The sequence below is a fragment of the Dictyostelium purpureum genome, assembly GCF_000190715.1.
Source record: "Dictyostelium purpureum unplaced genomic scaffold DICPUscaffold_16, whole genome shotgun sequence".
Classification (NCBI taxonomy): Eukaryota; Evosea; class Eumycetozoa; order Dictyosteliales; family Dictyosteliaceae; genus Dictyostelium; species Dictyostelium purpureum.
In genome coordinates this window covers 99,097-118,125 of record NW_003519353.1, presented here as the reverse complement: position 1 = coordinate 118,125, position 19,029 = coordinate 99,097, and the positions used below count along the sequence as shown (strand labels likewise).

Genomic DNA, 19,029 nt, shown 5'->3' with positions numbered 1-19,029 from the left:
TTTTGTGTGTTAACACACCAAAAAATATCTATTTCATTAATTTTTTTATTTTAACACACAATGAAAAATATTTTTATTTATTTTTTTTACACATTTTTTCTAAATATATTAATTTTTTTTGTCAACTCCACACTAGGCCTTATAAACATAAAAAAATAGTTAAATATTTTTTTAATATTTATTTTCACTCACAACACAGAAAATAGTGAAACTAAAAAAAATATAATATTAATTAAAAAAAAAAATAAAAATTTAAATCTTTTTAATATTAAAAAAAAAAAATTTAAGTTTTTGTGTTTTGATTTTTCAAAAGTAAAAAAAAAAAAAATTTTCTTATTTAAAAATAATTTTTTTATAGTAAAAAAAAAAATGTTTAACATAAATATTAACTCTTAAAAATAAAATTAAATTTCAAACCCAATTTAGAAAAAATAAATATGGTGTAAAAAATTTTATTGATTTTTTTATATCACTACTTAAATGTTTAACAACACACCCCACCACTCCTCCCATATTTAATTTAAATAATATAAATTTTATAAAAATTAATTTTCATTAAAAAAAATGGTCGAAAGAAAATTTTTTAAATTTGTAATAACTAATTATTTTTCCTTTTTTAAAATTTTTTTTTTTTTAAACCTTTCTTAATAAAATTAATATTATCTAAATACCATTTTTATTTTCAAAATTTTTGTTGATATATATAAAAAATATATATTAATTTAAAATGGGAAGAACTACAGGTAGTTTAAACAAAATTAAAAAACCTTCATTAAAACCATCAAATGCATATGGTATGTAAATATTTTGAAAATTATATTCCTTTCATAAATTAAGTATATTATATTAATAATTTTTTTTAAAAAAAAAGAAGAGACAAATAATTCAATTGTTAGAGGAATTCCATGGAAAGATCATGAAAAAGAATATATAAGAGTTTTAATATCAACAAATAAAAAAACTAATATTGAAACAATTTCTGAAGAATTGTATCCAAAAATAAAAGATATCTATAAACATTATAATGTTACACTTAAATTAGTTGAATCAATAATTAAAGAAATAACATCAGAAATGCAATCAGAGAAAATGTATAAACACAATAGTGAGGCAAGAAATATCAATAATAATAAAAGTGATACAAATGTCCATAGTTATAATGGTTTTTCAAATCACAAAGATTCATATAATAAAATAAATAATAGTTTCAACACAGATAAAAATAATAATACTAATAATAATAGTAATAATAAAAATAATAATAATTATAAAAAAAATAAAAAAAATAAAAATAATAAAAAAAAATCATCAAATGATCATTCAATTACAAATGAAAGTACTCTACACAAGAAAAAAAATAATGTTGAAAATGAAATGTCAGATTTCAAAGATTCAGTTCGAAGCCATCTAAACGACCTTGAATCAAAAATTTCAAATGTACTCCTTTGCCAAGCAGGTATTGATCTCAAAAGTCCAAATAAAAGATATCTTAATGAACCACCTTTTGTCCATCATGAACATTTTTATCATTCATCTAAAAAAAATAAAATAATGGATGAAAAAGATGTTAGTAAAAGACCAAAAACATATGTATTGAAATCATTTGGTTATGATATTCCTTTTTCAATTATCAATGATTATAGAAAAAATGACCGTATTACAGTTGTTATTCCATTGTTGCACCATGGTGGTTATTATGAAAGAACAGACAGCAAAAGCATACATGATGATTTTATTCCTGGCAAACCATGGATAAAACCAATTTCAGCTGGTGTTGAAAATGGTGTTTTGGTTCTTGATATCGAGCTATTGTCCATTTCAGTTAAAAAGTGCCGTAGTGAATATGCCAACGAATTACAATTTGATGAAAATGAAACCTACAAACCAAAAACAATAAGAATCAAACTTCCAGATGAATATACATATAAAGCAGCTGTTGATACCTGTTATTGTAATGGCCATAAATACCAAAGCAATTCAAGTTTTTTAATTTATGATTGCAAAATCTTTCTTGAAAATTCAAAATAAAATTATATAAATTAAATTATCTTTTTTTTTGGGGGATCTTTTTTTTTTTTTTTTTTTTTTGGAAAGATTTATTTTATTTTAATTATTAAAATATTGAAAAAAATTTTAATTTCATTTTCATATATCTCTAAAGTTTTTTTTAAATTATACGTAAAAAAGGTATAAATTTTAAAATGATAAATGTTAATACCAATTTTTTATATAAATAATATCTAAAATGAATGGCGCAAAGGTTAACACGACTTTTATTAATTTATTTTAAAAGAATTATAATTTAATTTTGAAATTTTTGTAACGCGGAAAATCATATGAAAATGATTTTTGTAAATTGCCTTAATAGCTCAGTTGGTACGAGCGTGAGACTGAAGTTCTTAAGGTCGCTGGTTCGATCCCGGCTTGAGGCAAATCTTTTGGAAAAATTTTTTATGCCGGTCCAAATCTGCTGCTTCGCTAACTTGATCACTTGTTTTGTCGTTAACAACCTTTCATTTCGGCTATTCTTAACGTCTTCTTCGACATTAACATTCTACCATTCACCTGTAGATCTTTGAAACTACCACTGGCTACCACCTTCGAATGATTATTAACGACCTTCTTATCCTTTTCGAATAAGGTATAATCTTAGATTGATGTTGTTTCCATTTTTTTCATAAGTGGATAGTTTGTTTTCTCCATCAATAATATCTTTAACACTTTTTTGAATTATAGAGATGCTTGATAAGAGTATATCTTCAACTCTATAAAAACCGACAAGTGTTAACATCATATAAAATCTTACTTTTTATAAATTAAGTTTTATCAAATAATTTTAGCACTGTCCAACAGCTTTTTAAAAGCTATTTCAATGTATATTAATTATACACCACAAAACACAGATCAAAAGAATTTAGATCGTATTAAAGATTTTTAATCTTCTATCTTCACTATCTCCAATCTTCACAAATTTGTCTTTCTAAAAGCCAATCCAACTACAAACATCATTCCCACCACCATCTTCAAACGTAAAACCAATCATATTAGATTTATCCAACGATTGGAAAGAAATGAAAACTAAGGATTTTCCCCATAATAATTTCAATACTATTGAAGACATACTCTTGTCAAGCATCTCTATAATTCAAAAAAGTGTTAAAGATATCATTGAACGAGATAACAAACTATCCACTTATGAAAAAAATGGAAACAACATCAATCTCAGATTATATTACCCAAACCACCAAATATCCGATGAACATATAATTCATTTCAGCAAATACACAGATATAGAAAAGATCTCATTCGACAAAAAGAAAAAGAAAACTCTCTTTATCTCTCTCTCAAAAGAAAACCTACATAATCTCCTTAATGAAAGAGATACCACCAACAAGATGAACAAGTTCATCACGCACTGTGACGATTACCATATGGTAATTGGAAATTTTTATGTTCTCAAAATATGTGCATATGTAGCTGCTTTGGTGATTGTTGAAAAAGTAATCTATTATTCCAGTTGATTGAATACTTTCTATATGATCATTTACATGAGCAGGGTAGGTTGAACTAAGACCTTCAAACATTGAGGAATAATTAAAAATCTTTGAAATCGTAATTGCATACTTTATAATCTTTATTCTTTCTTGAAGATTTTTCATAAATTAATCGGTTTGACGGTATGTACCTTTTGATTCAGCAACTCTTAAATGATATACGGAAGGTAATGAAAAACTTTTGTAGTAACTATTACTCCCCAAAGAATCTCATGAAATTGTATAACTAACATTATAAGTTTTAATGTTCTTGGAACAATAAGTTTTAAATTCAAACTGTTTTGAAGTTGCATTTTATGTTAAATCTTATATTTTATAAACCTGTTTCATAGCTAAAAATTTAAAATTAAATTAATAATCGAATCGAATCACTTTATATATTTGTATTTATATATAATATTACATACACAGTACTGAATGATTTAATTTTACATATGTAATTATTTCCCCTACCTATGGGTCTTGTACTTTGTTTAATATATATTTGTTTCTCCATTTTGAAAAAAAAAAAATTTATAATTTTTGTTTCCTATTATTATTACTATTATTGTATGTTGTTATTTATATTACAGCACATTCACAAAAAATGATGATAAATTTAATAAAAAAAAAAAACTGAAAAATTCAAAATTAATTTTTTTTTTTTCTAAAAATAATTTTGCACAAAGACAGAGATGAAGAAACACGAAATATTAGTATAGAAGAAAGGGTAAAAGAAAAAGAAAATGAAAAGAAAGAGAAAGAGATAAAAACAAACGAAATGATAATCGCGACTTTGACCTTTCAAGCACACCCCCCGATAGATAAAGACCTTAATTTACATTTTTTTCTATTTTTTTTCAAATATCAATTAACACATTCACATAAATAATTTTAATAAAACATAACCTATATTTTTTACTATTTTAATAATCAATCACTTTATTATTTATTTTTTTAAGAGTATATTTTATTTTTTATTATTTTTTTTTATAACAAAATCAATCAACTAATCAATGAACATATACTAGGGGTCTCCACTGATAAAGAAATTGATAGCAACATTACCATAATCAAAAAAGATTGTGTCGACTTTAATGATCCTGATGATGATTACAAAGAAACTATTTCTGATAACGAATCTAACAATTCAACCAACACACTAGATAACGAGGAAATAAGCGAAACATCTAGTTAAGTCGAAATCTATTGCTTTATAGTTCCATTGGAAGTGTGATTTGTGAAATCTGGTGTTGTTGTTTTTTTTTTTTTTTTTTTTTTTTTAAAAAAGCTTACTTAATAATATAATAAATATTATTAGTGTAAGCGACAGTGTTTATTTATATTAAAATATAAGAAGAAGTAGGGGTTGGGGTAAGGTTGGAACAACCTATCTAGTTTAAGAAGTAGTGAGGGTTGGGGTATGGTTGAATCAACCTATCTAGTTTAAGAAGTTTTTTTTTCTTAGATTTTTGTTCGATAGTAGGTGATTTCGGACTACCTGATTGGTACGTAGTGGATTTGATTGGTGTGGATATTTGGCTAACATTTCGAGTACGGTTACTTTTTGTAGTGGTATTCGTATTTGTTATGGCGGTTTCATTTTTGGAGTTTTGTGAAGTTAATCTTGTAAAGATGTTGTTTAGTGCGTTAACCCTGGATATTCTTAAGGGTTTGTTGGTTGATGATTTATTGTCATCTTGAGGTGATTGGTTTTTTTTTTTTTTTTTTTTTTTTTTTTTTTTAAAAGTGAAGATAATAAAAAGCAATGCTTTTAATTAATCAGTAAAATTTTATTTAATGTTTTTTATAAAGTATTTAAAGAAAATATTCTAAACTGTTGATATTTGGTAAAGATTTGATGCTGATGAAGTATGCTCTTGCTATTTTTCTTTTGAATTTTCTATATTCTTCATTGATGTTGTTAATTGTTTGTGGTTGTTTAGCGTGTCTTTCCTTGATGTTTTTTAAACCTTTTAAGTATTCTAAAGTAGCTAGTTTAGTCCATTTTGAGGTTAGATTCTTATAATCGAGTTCTTTTATTGTATTTTCTTGATCGTCATATAATTCTTTACATAACCAAATCCAAAAATGATGAAATACCAGGGCTATGGCATTTCTATAAGCGAAACATCTAGTTAAGTCGAAATCTATTGCTTTATAGTTCCATTGGAAGTGTGATTTATGGAATCTGGTGTTGTTGTAATCCATATTTATTTCTCCATCGGATTTGCGACCTTCTGGGATTTTGTATGTAATATTTTTTATTGATATATTCCTTCTTGAAGTGACCAATTGAGGCCCCTTCCCGAAGTAATGAATATAAATGATTTTAGTTTATTAAAGTTGATGAATTTCAGAGTTTTTTTACATTTGAAAAATAGATGACCATATGGATCATTACTAAGATTTTCATTACATAGTCTACATGGTTTGTTGTGAATGAAGTTGATGGGTAAGCATCTTGCTTGGAATTTGAATAGAGTGTTTCTTGATTTTGGATCTTTAATATTAAGTATATTATTGAATAGGTTGATATAGCTATAACCTGTAAGTTGAAGACATTGTTGGAATTCTGTTTTGGGTGTAAACTGTTGAGATTGTTTATTTCCGAATACCATTCTGCTAAAGAAAGAGGTTTGCCGTCTTTATTTTTAATGGATTTCAACCCGTCTAGTAGTCCTTTTTTAACTTTTATTTGTATCCAATCATTGTAGTTTTTAAATAGGTAATCTGAAGTTATTGTTTTAGTTGATATTTGATGTTTCCAACTGTGTTGATATTCTGATTCTATTTTGTTAGTTTCAATTTTATTGATTATTTGATTTATTATCCATAATCTTTGTGCTTTTTGTCTGTTTTTGATATTCCAAAGATTCCAACCTCCTTGATCCATAGGATAATTTGCTCTTTTAGAGCTCATTAATTTGAAGACTTTAAAACCATTTGGACTTTTATTGTTAGGTGCTGATAGGAACCAATCTGCAATTTTATTGATTTCTTTAATTTCATCATCGTTGAACTCTTCAATATACGAGTAATATGTTATTCTTGATAGTGCAAAGGATTTGAGGATGTTTACTTTTGTTTTAATTGAGTTACTTGTTGTTTTCCATAATGATAACGAGGATCTTATAGAATTCAGTATTTCTGGTAGTTTTCTATGGATTCCGGTACCTGTGAAGTAGTAACCTAAATATCTTTCTGGTTTATTTGATATTGGAATAACTGAATTTGTTGTGTCTGGGTTGTTAATTGTTATTGAAACTGATTTATCTATATTTAGTTTTGATGATGTTGCTGTGCAAAATTGATTGAAGTGTTGAAGTACCAAATTAAGTTGGTCGTTGTTATGAACCATTGATGATGAATCATCTGCAAAACCTTGAAATTTGATTCTTCTGTTTGTGTTGTCTAAAGGAAGTCCAATTATTGATTTATCTTCTAGTATTGATCTAGCTAAAGCTTCTATTACCATTACATAAAGAGTCGGTGATAAAGGATCTCCTTGTTTTACTCCTCGTCCTATTATAAATTTATCAGTATTTTTACCATTTATTTCTATTTTTGCAAAGGAATTGGTGAGTAGTTGCATAATAAGATTAGTTAGTTTGGTTGGTACTTGAATGTGTAATAGTGTTCTGTAAATGGCATCATGAGATATAGAGTCAAAAGCTTTCTCAAAATCATAAAAAGTAATGATTCCTGGTAGTTTGTTTTTGATACAATATTTGATAATTTCGTTTACAGTCATTGTATTATCTGTAATTTTTCTGCCTCCAGTAAAACCTTTCTGATTGGGGTTAATTATATCAGGAAGAATAGTCTGTAATCTATTGTTGATTACCTTAGATTGTATCTTGTATAGACAATTAGCAAGAGTTATAGGCCTTCTATTTTTGATGAGCATAGGGTCACCTTTTTTTGGGATTGTTATGATTAAACCTTCTTTATATTGTAGATCAATTATGTGTGGGTTGTTTAGGGTGTCATTGAAAGCAGAAGCTAATGTAAGGTACAAAGATCAAATAATTAAATAAAATAAAATTTATATGAAATGTTTATGTTTCTTGTAAAATTCGAAAACTAAAAAGTTTTTATTATTTTTATTTTTTTATTTTTTTAAAAATTTATTTTTTTAAAAAATTCTTTTTTGATGAATTAAAATAATTGTTAATTATTATTAATTAATATTGATTATTATTGAGTAATCATTACACTAACATTGGTGCTTAAAGACTAGTGAGGAGTCCAAAACACCCGGAAGAAAATAGATATAAAAAGAATCGACAGCTGCAGGGTTCGAACCTGCGCCTCCGAGGAGATCTGATTTCAAGTCAGACGCGTTAGACCACTTCGCTAAGCTGTCAAGTTATTGATGTTATGTAATAAAGTGCACTATGCACAAATAAGGCGTGAGGTGACCAACTTAGCAAAAGGGAAATTTCTTAATTTATACTATTAATTTGAACTCCTACTTTATATGTTCAAACCTTATGGGGGTCATATACTACAGTTTTTAAAAATAACATTTTTTTTTTCAAAGACCAAAAAGTTTAAGATTTGAAATTCAGATATATTTTAGTGAAAATACCGATACACCTGGAAAGTTATAGAGCTTTATCGATGAATAATTAATAAAAATTAAATAACTAAAATCAAAATAAAATTACTAAAAAAAATAAATTAATAAAAGTCGTAGAGAACTTTATTGATGAATTACAAATAAAAATTAAATAACAAAAATTATTCAACAAAAATTAAATAACTAAAATTAAATAATCAAAATTAAATTACAAAAAAAATTTTTAAAAATAAATTAATAAAAGTCGTTTTAACCTTTGCACCATTCTTATTAAAGGGGTAAGTCAAAAATTCGTGGTTAGCAATACAAAAAGTGCCAAAACAAAAAATTTATAAATAATTCAGGCAACAATATTTGAATAAACTATACTTATTATAATTATTTTTATATAAATTAGTTAAATATAAATTTATCCTCAATAAAATTGTAATTTTTTAAAAAAATTAATATAAAAAAAGGAGGTATTATAAAAAACCAATTTCAATATCTGCACCATAAATAGTTTAATAAAAAAATTTTAAAAATTATAAAGTTTTAAATATTTATTTATGGTGTTTAATAATTTGTACATATCCGATGGTTTCAAAACATTAAGAAAAAATTAAATAAAATAAAAAATTTGTTGATAAAAAACATTTACCATTTAGGTTTTATTTAATGTGCATATAGATCCGAATCATTATAAAAATTTAAAAATCTGTAAAAAACTGGACTTAATGATTCTACAAAACTATGATTTCTTGGATCTATTTTTATTGAATGTAAATTATAAAAATTGTGGACTTCTTTTATGTTGTTGTTTATAACTATTAATTGCTTTGATGTTGTTATTAATGGCTCTGCAGTTTCCCAAACAATTATTGTCTCTAAGCATTGGAAATTTTCTAAGTTTATTTCATGATGAGATCTTAGTACTATTTTTTTGATAAGTTTTAGAGTAAGCAATGAATAATTTATGTTACAGTTTAAATCCAAAAATTCTAAAAACTTTGCTTTCATTAGTAAACCAGGGTAAATGAGATCTCCATCTGTGTTTGATGATTTAAAAGAAACAAGATTTTCTGGGAATGACATGAACTGTGAATGATAATAACGGCAATCTACCAATGTATATGGATTTTGTACAGGTATGGTATGGTAATAGTCCAAATTTGTTATTTCTAATAATTTCAAACTTGATGGAATTGATTCTTTTGTGATTATTTTATTAAAAAATTTACCCAATTTAAGAATTAAAAGTCCCAATGGTAATACATTCGGTCCAATAACTTGGTTAAAAGATGAACCAAGGTCTATAAAGGTTAAAGATTGAGGAAATATTGTTGGATCTATCAAAGGAGATCCAGAATTATTAAAAATCGAATATTGGCCTAATTGAAGATGTTTAATGTTTGGGGGTAAGCTTCTGCATGTTAACTTTTCATTAAACATAACATTCGATATAGTTAAACTTTCTATAGTATCGGGAAAGATTGAAGTAACTTCTTTATCACCGACTCTGTTATTTGTAATGTTGGAGCAGCAAGAGAGATGCAAAAGTTTTAAACCATTTGGAAAAACATCATTTGTAAACTTCATTAGATCCTTGGTACTATTGACATCTATACTCAATGACTCGAGTTGCGATGGCAAATTGAAATTAATTTCATCTGTGAATTGTTTGCACTTTATTTTTAAATACTTTAGGGAATCTGGATAAATTATGAAAGTTTGATTTTTAATAACAATATCCATTGTATGTATTCCATTTGGTAAATAGCCAGGTAACGCCAAATACGAATAGTCCTTTAAAGATCTGAAAATTGATTCGTCCAAATATAACTCTTTTAATGTTTCTGGTATGGATCCTTTTTCTATTTTATCAATATCATAAACTGAAAGCTTCTCTAATCCATATGGTAAAACTCCTTTAGATAATACTAAAGACCCAAAATTGACCACTAATTTTTTTAAACTAGATGGCAGATCCCCACATTTTAACTCTATGATATTATTTAAATAATTACCTCTAGTAATTATTAATGTTTCTAAACTTGCTATATTTGAAACTATACTTGATATTGGTGTTGTTGTATTTGGTATTTCCAATGATTTGATCCAAAATGGTAATTTTTCTGGACTTTTTTGAAAGAAGGATCCTTCAATTTTTAATGATGTTATATTTTTTGGTAAATATTCGAAATATTCTTTTAAGTAGTTGTGAGTATAAAATATATTTGCTCTTTTTATTTTATTTTTATATTTAAAATGATCTAAACTGTAAACTGATTGAAATGATTTATATTTGAAACATTTCTTTATGATATAATTATTAATATCTCGAATTATTTTGAATATTATAGATTTTAAAAAAATGTTATTAAAAACTAATCGAAATAAACTAGATATATCTCTGATCAAATTATTATTGTTATTTTTTATTGTATGATTTTTTATTTCATTATTGCTACTACTATTATCAATCATTTTTGTTTATTGAAATTTAATTTTTAATTTAAAAAAAATTTTATAAAAAAATTTTAAAAAAAATTAAAAATAATTTTTTGTTAAATCCATCAAAATCAAAAAACTTAAATTTTTTTAAAAAATATTTTGCTGTGTTTTTTGGTTTTTAGGTGTGTGTTTTTACTTGTAAGGTTTGCCACTATTTTTTTTTTTTTAATTTATAAGATATTATAAAATAATCAGAAAATTGTTTTTTTTTATAAAAAAAAAAAAAGTAAAGATTTTTGTAATTAACAAAGATCATTTTTTAATAATATTCATAATAGCATTTTTTTTAAAAAAAAATAAAAAATAAAAAACTTTTGAATTTTATAAAAAAAAAACTCTTATAAATTTTATTTAATTTTATTAAAATATATGATATTGTATACAACTTTTCCTTGAACAAAACTAAATCATATAAAATTGATACTGGTGGGTTTTATTTAATAAAATACAAATAAAAAAATTTTACAATTATAAAAGCTGAGTCCAAAACACCCGGAAGAAACTAGATATAAAAAGTATCGACAGCTGCAGGGTTCGAACCTGCGCCTCCGAAGAGATCTGATTTCAAGTCAGACGCGTTAGACCACTTCGCTAAGCTGTCAAGCTGATGAGTATTATTAAAACTAGGTCCATTTTCCAAAAAAGCACATAAATAATAATAACCTAAATTAATAAAATTTGTGTTATCCTTTGCTCCATTCTACTCTACTTGAAGGGAAATGAAAAAATTCTTGGTTAACAATTAATTCAAAAAAGTTCCATTTCCGAGAACCAATAATAGACATCCTTGTAAAATTATAATAAAAAATTTTAAGAAAATCCATGGCAAATGTTAGCACGAATTTATTAATATAATTTTGATTCATTTTGGTAATTTAATTAATTACCAATTAGGGAACTATATTACAGAAGATAAAAAAAGGTTTTTATGGGGTGTATAAATTAAAAAATATTCATTTGAAAGAAATTCATTTAAATATAAAAAAAAAATTTTACTATTAATAGATTTGTTTAGAATTATAATAAAAAAATTTGAAAACTTTAAGTTTAATATTTTTTTAATTTTGATTTTTTATATATTAAACATTTTTTTTATTTTATATTATTTTTTTTTTATATTGTATTTTATAAAATTTTCTTTTTTTTATTTTATTTTTTAAATTATTTTATTTATTTTATTTTTTAAATTATATTTGAGAAAAAAAAAAAATAAAAAAAATAAAATAATTATTATATTTTGAGAAAAAAAAAAAATAGAAAATTAGAAATATTTTTGCTAATGCTAATTAAATTTGATTAAATAAAAAAAATATATTTTTTTATTTGAAAAATCAGACATTCTTACAAAAATTCATGTTAATGGTAAATACAAAAAAATCAAACCATACACAAAAAAAATCAACAAAAAAAAATAAAAAAAATTTTAAAAAAAAATTATTTATAAATTTTTTTTTTAAAAATAACTGAAATTTTTTATTTTTAAACTATTCTTTAGATAATTATTTTATTTAAATAGAACAAAAATACGCCACTTCGCAAATGTCAGCAAAAACAGAAGGCACTTTTAATTGCAAACACATAAGCGATAACGGAGCTATCGGCCCATGGTAAGCATCGAATATTTATAAAAATAAAAAAAATAAAAATAAAAAAAAAAAGAAATCAAACTTTAAAAAAATAGAAAAAAAATCTAATTTAATGTTTTAAATTAATAGGGAATCAAAATATTTAATTTTAACAGAATACGACTTTAAAGTTAAAGAGAATGCAGACGACACTATAACCAGAAGTATTATCAATCTTTGTGATGTGGTCGAAGTAGGAAGAGATGAAAGCGACGCCCCACCAAAATCAGTAGAAGATTTAGAACAAGAAAACAATAGTGATGTAGAGTTGGGATCGCCTAAATTTCTTTTAAAAATGAAAACACGTTATAATACCGGGTGGATCATCGAAATGGAAAGTGAACAGATCTTTGATGAATGGTCATCGGTAATGGAAAGAAAGAAGGGTGTTTTAAGAGAATCTGACATCAACCCACCTCCACCACCACCAGTAAGAGGTCAAAAAGATTATAAAAGTGACTATACACTCAGAGACTTTTTCGATAATAGACGAATGATGGGTGAAATGTGGATGGTTTATGCTTTTATTGCTTACACTATTCTTTTATCTATATTGTTTGCTTTACTATGGACCCTTTATGTATTACCAGAAAAGAATATTGTCGAAATACCAACAACATGTCATATTATCTCATCAGAGTAAATATAATTTTTTTTTTATTTGTATATTTTATTTTTACTAATTTTATTTTATAACTATTTAGAGCCGAATATGTTTGGAAAAGAAATTATAATTTAAATATTTATGTTAGTTATAATACAACTGAAGGTGAACTAACAAATAAAATGGTACAATATTGCAGTGGTACCAGTTGCCCAAGTAAAATGGTTGAAAAATATCCAGTTGGTTCTGATAAAGAGTGCCATTACGATGAAGCCAATCCAAATTATGTTTTCTTTGATCTCAGTCAAATGGTTAGAAAGAGATACACAATTACATTTGGTCTTTGTGGTGGTTTATTTGGTCCATGGATCATTTGTGTTGTTGTAATGTTGATAACTCGTTGGAAAACCTTTTCAAAAATGATGAAAAATACTTTTTGTTCTTGTTAATTTTAAAAATATAAACAATTAAAAAAATTTGTAATATATAAAATAATATATGAAATAAAAAAAAATTATTTTTAAATTTTTATTATAAAAAAAAGAAAAAGTTTAAGTTTATTTTTTTTTTTTTTAATATAAAATAAATAGAAACGATATAAATACATAATAAATACATAATATATAAAATAATATTTCAACTATTTTTTTTTTTTCCTTTTTTTCCAAATATATAAAAATATATGGTTATATATGAAAGAGAAAGTGAAAGATTGAAAGAAAGAAATAAAAAAAGTTGAAATTGAATATTATTAAATATAGATGAAATAATTATTAAAGTGTATATATGTAATTGATGTTATATTATTATAAATTATTTATTATTATAATACACTTTTTTTTTTTGAATTTATAAATATATATTTTTGGGTTTTTAGTTTTTATAAATATAGCATCCTAACCACCTTTTTATTGTACACATAATATTTTTATATAGAAGTGTTATACAATATACAGGTGATGATTAGCATATGGCGTTTACTAGTTAATTTAGTTGGAGTTACCACTGTAGTCAGCACCTGAAGCTTTTTTGACTTTTTTCATAATTTCTTCTTCGTTGACTTCTTCTTGTGATTCAGCGTGGAATTCAACACCATAGTTGGTGATGACCTTTTTGATTGAGGCTTTGTGGACTGAAACTTTGGCTCTCTTTAAAGCACCAACGTTGGCACCAACGAATGAAATGAAAACGAATTTTGGACGTTTAGATTCGTTATCACCAGAGATAACTCTGACGTAAGCATAAAAACGTTCAGCATCATCGAATTGTGGGATTAATTCTGAAAGACCACCTGAACCTGAACCTCTTAAGACGATTTTATCATTACCTTCATAACCGAATAAACACCTGAATTATTTTTGAAATAGAGAAAAAAAAAAAAATTAGTATTAGTATTTAATTTTTATGCAAATATATTTTTTTTTCATAAATAATATTTATAAAAAATAGAGAGATAGGGAGAAAAAGAGAGAAAGATAATTACCAATTGGTTTCTGAGCTATCAGCTAAAACGTCAGCAACGGCATTTTTTAAGTCTTCTGATGAAACGTCGGCCATTTTTTTTATTTATTTAAAAGAGTTTTATTAATACAACAAAGTAAAAAATATAATTACAAATAGGTGGATATGAATGAAGAAAAAAAAGAAAAAAAAATTATATTTAACAATTTTTGAAAACAAAAAAAAAAAAAAAAAAATTAGAAATAAAAATTAAAAAAAATTAAAATTTTTTTTTTGTATAATAAAAAAAAAAAATTTCTTTTAACCACCCCAAGCCATTTTTGAATCCAATTGTTATAAATGGGTGTTGTTAATTTTTTAACAAAATAAATAAAAAAAAAAAAAAGTTTGATCAAAAAGATTAATTTTATATTATTGGCTTCATATTTTTTTATTTTGTTACAAAATTTTTATTATGTTACTGAAAATGAAAAATAATATGAGGCATGGTGAGTGTGTGTTTAAATTTTTTTTTTTTTTTTTTTGTAGAGAAACATTGTTATTGGTTAATTAATGAAAAAAAAATATAAAGCCATATCTTTAATTTTGAAAATAAAAATAAAAAATAAAAATAGTGGTTACATACTCACTCACACACTCACATTTACACTCACACTCACACCAAAATAAAACATATAATTAACTTACCAACACACACTCACACACTTACACACTTACACACACTCACACACATACACACACTTTTTGTATATTTTTATTAAAATATATATAAATGTTTATTTTTATTTTTATTTATCTACTTTATCTGTTTTATCTACTTCTCTTCTACACAAACATTCTCAGATTTAGTTTATTTTGATTTAAATATAAAATGAAAAAAAGTAATAGTTTACAAGTTAACACAAATACTGAATAAAATTAAATATTAAAAAAAAAAAAACAAAGAATAAATTACTAATTATTAAAACTACATTTGTTTTCCCACACAATTATACCCATGTATATTATTAATAACAGTATTTAAAATTTTCATATGATGTTTCAGTCATATTATTTTTTTATTAACTTCTCACCCACCAAATTTTCAACATTTTGAAATATCTATTTTTGGGATCTGGGAAAAATTTGATTCAAATAAAATGGTCAAAAAAAATAAAAAATTAAAAAAAAAAGGGTTATTTTTGGGACCCCAAAAAAAAAAAAAAAAAATATCTTTTTTTTTTTTTTTTTTTTGAAACTGATATTTTTTTGATGAAAAAAAAAAAAAAATTAAATATATATACAGATTTATTATAAAAATTTATACATATAATGGTTTTTGATTATAACTTGATTATGAACTGATTTTTATAAGGTTTTAATATTTACTAAACTTTTAACTAGTCTATTCCTTTTTTTGTTTGGTTGATGCTTTATATTGGGTGATGCGGTTGAACTTGTTAAAGGATTTGTATTATTACTATTTATTACATTGTTACCATTGTATGAAGGTGATGGTATACTTAATCTATTTATTGTTGTATTTTGGCACATAAATTTTTCTTCCCAGGTTCTTTCAATTAATTTTTGAATTATATTAATTAGATTTTGTTGTTGCTGTTGTTGCTGCTGTTGTTGCTGTTGCTGATTATTAAAATAAAAGTTATCAATGTTTGTAAAGCTATATTGCTGTTGCTGTTGTGATTGATTATGTTGTAACTGTTGTTGTTGCTGTTGCTGCTGTTGGTTTGTTGTAGAGTTTATGTTTGAAAATTTAATTGGTGATGAGTTTGAAGTACTATTACAAAAGGTCCATTTTCTGCCTCCTACACCAATTTCAACGAGTGAGAATAGGTTTTTATCTGGTGGTAAGCTACTGGATACATTGGCATGAATTAATATGGTTTCTAATGGGACTGATATAACTAGTTTATAGCTTGTTCCTTTTTGCTTGGTAAATAAAAATAGATCATTAAATAAAAAGTAAATACCCTTTTTAAATTTAAGAGATGAGTATTTCTTTTCTTGATTTTCATTAAAACCAATTACCATATGAAGTGGCCCTTCTAGTATTAGATGTCTATTTGCTGCTAATAGTTGTAGGTTATCTGCACCTTTAAGTGATTGTATTAGTTGCATTGTTCTCTGCCATGTCTCCATTTCTTTTTTTTGGTTGTTGATGATTGAAACGATCTTTTCAATTTTTTCTACTGCAAAGATTAATTGTGGATAGTCAAAGTGATCCTCAGCAGTGGCTTTAAGTAGTTCTTTTAAAAGTAACGGATATTTGCATATTCTTTGAACTGGTTTAATAAGAAAAGAGTGTGGTCCCATACCTCTAAGTTCGTTCTTTGCCACCAATTGTTCGAAAAATGATTCGTATTGTGGTGATTTTAAAAGCTGGTTAAGAGAGTCTAGCGATTTTTGGTGGTAGTTACAATAAACTGAATAGACTTGTAACGAATCGGCCATTGTTGAAAATACTTGACCGATGGTTAAAGTATTGGATACTAATTTTTCATAAAGCTCCTTATTTACTTGACAAATTTGTTCAATGTTAGAGAAAATACTTGCACATTCTTCTTTGGATATAAAATCTCTTAATGGTTTGCAAAATAGGTTAATGATGGTCTCTAAATCGTTAATATAATCCATTTCAGTTGACATAATTTCTTTAATAAGATTTGATCTATGATCTGACTTTATAATATTTGAATTGTTATTTTGGTTTAGGTTTATACGTTGTTGATTGTAATTGTTGGTTAGTTAATGTATTTGTAATGGTTGGATTGTTAATTGTTGATGTTATATTTAAACTATTTATATTATTGTTTATATTATTATTGTTATTGTTATTATTAATATTGTTGCTACTAATGTTATTATTGATTATTGGAATAGGTAATGATATAACTGGTTGATGGCTAGATGAGTTTTTTTTGCTATGTCCACTACTGTTTGAAATTGATAATAATGGGCTTTTTGATGGTGGTGATGGAAAGGCGTCAATAATTTCGTCTAAAAGTGCAGTGTTGTAGCTTTGATTGGTTTTTTTATTATCACAGTCATTTAGGTTTAGTTTTAATAAACAATTGTTAAGGTGGTTATTTACACTATTATTTAAACTATTGTGGAGTATTTCTATACTGTTTGAAAAATTATTGTTTATTGGTTTGTCTGTTAATAAATTTGTAATTAATACACTTTCATTTTCTTGATCTCTAATTTCAATATTTTCAATAATTTTTTCTGATATTTTATTGTCATCATTATTATCATTGTTATTGATGTCATTATTATTGTTATTAATATTGTTATTATTACTACTTGTTTTGTTATGTAAAAATTTGGGTTTTTTAAAAGCGCTTGAAGAGGATATAAGGTTTTCAGTTTCTGATATTTCCGTAGATGCTCTATCATTGTTTTTATTATTTATATTACTTGTATTACTTATATTATTTATATTTACATTCATATTTATATTATTGTTACTAATATTAATATTACTGATACTATTATTAGTTTGTGATATCGCTGATGAAACTGTTACATTTTCATCATTGTTTTTATTATTTAAAATTTTATTGGTACTGTTTGATAAAAGATTTGATAGGCTTGATGTTGAAGTATTTGGTGAATTAATATTGTTTTTGTTATTTACTATATATGTATTTAAATTTGTTGATGAGCTATTGGGTGAGTTTTTTTTAACAGCTATATAATTTAAATTTAATTTTTCATAATCCTTGGTTCTACTATTAATATCATTGATTATATTTTTAATTGGTGAGGATGATCTTAATATTGGTGATGTAGAGACGACAGAGTTTTGTTGCTGATATTTTTGGCTATTGTTTTCTTTATTTTGATTGTTATTATCTATTTTTGATGTAATTTCAGCGCCATTAATTTCTTCATCATTTTTAAATTCTTCATCAATAGGATTTGGTAAAATAAGTTTATTTATTAATAGGGTGGATGAAAGCTGATATTTTGAAAATATTGGGATTGGCTGAATTGAGTTTTTTGATGGTATTGAGTTTGGGTGAAGTTTAACGTTACATCTAAAACAAAATTTAGAATTTACTTTTCCTAAATAATTGCATCTCCAACACCTTTCACCGACATCTGAGTTGCAAACATTACAGACCCTATTAACTTTTGGAATATCTGAGAGACAATGTTTACATTGTATTGTCCCCTCCATATTATTGCTAAATTTGATCCTAAAAAAAAATAAAAAAAAGATTATTAATATAAATTTATTTTAAATATTGATAAATAAAAATAAAATAATAATAATATAAATTTTAAAAAAAATATTTAATATACATATAAAATAAACAAATTAATACATTTTAAAATTTTTTTTTTTTTTTTTTCAAATTATTAAAATAATATATATTTTTAAATATATATTACTTTAATAATTTGAAGGTATATATATGTTATATAGAATAAAAATAAATTGATTTTTTTTTTTTTTTTTTTTTTGATTGATTTTGGCTTTTAATTTATTTTTGTTTATATTAATTAAAAAATATAATAATAAAAATTTTATTTTTTTATAATTTTTATTTTTTTTAAAAAAATAAAAAAAAAAAAAAAAGATTTTTTTAAGCCTATGGTAATATTATTTTTATTTATATAATTATTTATAAAAAATTAAAATTGGAAAAAATAAAAAATAAATAAAACATATTTTATTTGAGAGAAATAAAAAAAAAAAAAAATAAATAAAATTTAAAA

General features: G+C 24.1%; 7 protein-coding genes across 7 annotated transcripts in view; 3 read left to right on the top strand and 4 right to left on the bottom strand.

Annotated features, from left to right (window-relative positions):
* Window positions 1-727: 727 nt before the first annotated feature.
* DICPUDRAFT_74953 (uncharacterized protein) lies at window positions 728-2,028 on the top strand (the record flags this gene model as incomplete). The annotated part of the gene is made up of 2 exons (XM_003283933.1): window positions 728-794; window positions 872-2,028. The coding sequence occupies 2 exons, from the start codon at window positions 728-730 to the stop codon at window positions 2,026-2,028; spliced, it is 1,224 nt and encodes a 407-aa protein (XP_003283981.1).
* A 1,043-nt stretch (window positions 2,029-3,071) lies between these two features.
* DICPUDRAFT_74952 (uncharacterized protein) lies at window positions 3,072-4,731 on the top strand (the record flags this gene model as incomplete). The annotated part of the gene is made up of 2 exons (XM_003283932.1): window positions 3,072-3,500; window positions 4,498-4,731. 2 exons carry the CDS (start codon window positions 3,072-3,074, stop codon window positions 4,729-4,731), a joined length of 663 nt encoding a protein of 220 aa, XP_003283980.1.
* Window positions 4,732-8,772: 4,041 nt separating this feature from the next.
* On the bottom strand, window positions 8,773-10,584 carry DICPUDRAFT_74949 (uncharacterized protein; the record flags this gene model as incomplete). The annotated part of the gene is made up of 1 exon (XM_003283904.1): window positions 8,773-10,584. One exon carries the CDS (start codon window positions 10,582-10,584, stop codon window positions 8,773-8,775), a length of 1,812 nt encoding a protein of 603 aa, XP_003283952.1.
* Window positions 10,585-12,150: 1,566 nt separating this feature from the next.
* DICPUDRAFT_74948 (uncharacterized protein) lies at window positions 12,151-13,289 on the top strand (the record flags this gene model as incomplete). Its single annotated transcript, XM_003283931.1, has 3 exons — window positions 12,151-12,218; window positions 12,327-12,875; window positions 12,941-13,289. 3 exons carry the CDS (start codon window positions 12,151-12,153, stop codon window positions 13,287-13,289), a joined length of 966 nt encoding a protein of 321 aa, XP_003283979.1.
* Window positions 13,290-13,370: 81 nt separating this feature from the next.
* On the bottom strand, window positions 13,371-14,465 carry DICPUDRAFT_45162 (uncharacterized protein). Its single transcript, XM_003283903.1, has 2 exons — window positions 14,324-14,465; window positions 13,371-14,187 (listed from the first exon to the last, which is right to left on the bottom strand). Exons 1-2 carry the CDS (start codon window positions 14,395-14,397, stop codon window positions 13,830-13,832), a joined length of 432 nt encoding a protein of 143 aa, XP_003283951.1. The 5' UTR covers window positions 14,398-14,465; the 3' UTR covers window positions 13,371-13,829.
* A 1,086-nt stretch (window positions 14,466-15,551) lies between these two features.
* On the bottom strand, window positions 15,552-16,962 carry DICPUDRAFT_45161 (uncharacterized protein). Its single transcript, XM_003283902.1, has one exon. The coding sequence runs from the start codon at window positions 16,945-16,947 to the stop codon at window positions 15,649-15,651; it is 1,299 nt and encodes a 432-aa protein (XP_003283950.1). The 5' UTR covers window positions 16,948-16,962; the 3' UTR covers window positions 15,552-15,648.
* Window positions 16,963-16,999: 37 nt separating this feature from the next.
* Window positions 17,000-19,029, bottom strand: part of DICPUDRAFT_96541 (uncharacterized protein) — a gene marked incomplete at both ends in the record, with an annotated part of 4,195 nt that continues 2,165 nt past the window's right edge. The window contains one exon of the mRNA XM_003283901.1: window positions 17,000-18,506. Coding sequence (XP_003283949.1) covers window positions 17,000-18,506 — 1,507 coding nt within the window. The remainder of the gene's footprint in view (window positions 18,507-19,029) is intronic.

Coding starts and splice junctions, on each gene's coding strand:
- DICPUDRAFT_45162 (XM_003283903.1), bottom strand. CDS start 14,397: ATGGCCGACGTTTCATCAGAAGACTTAAAAAATGCCGTTGCTGACGTT. Junction 14,188..14,323: donor GATAGCTCAGAAACCAATTG/GTAATTATCTTT, acceptor AAAATAATTCAG/GTGTTTATTCGGTTATGAAG.
- DICPUDRAFT_45161 (XM_003283902.1), bottom strand. CDS start 16,947: ATGTCAACTGAAATGGATTATATTAACGATTTAGAGACCATCATTAAC.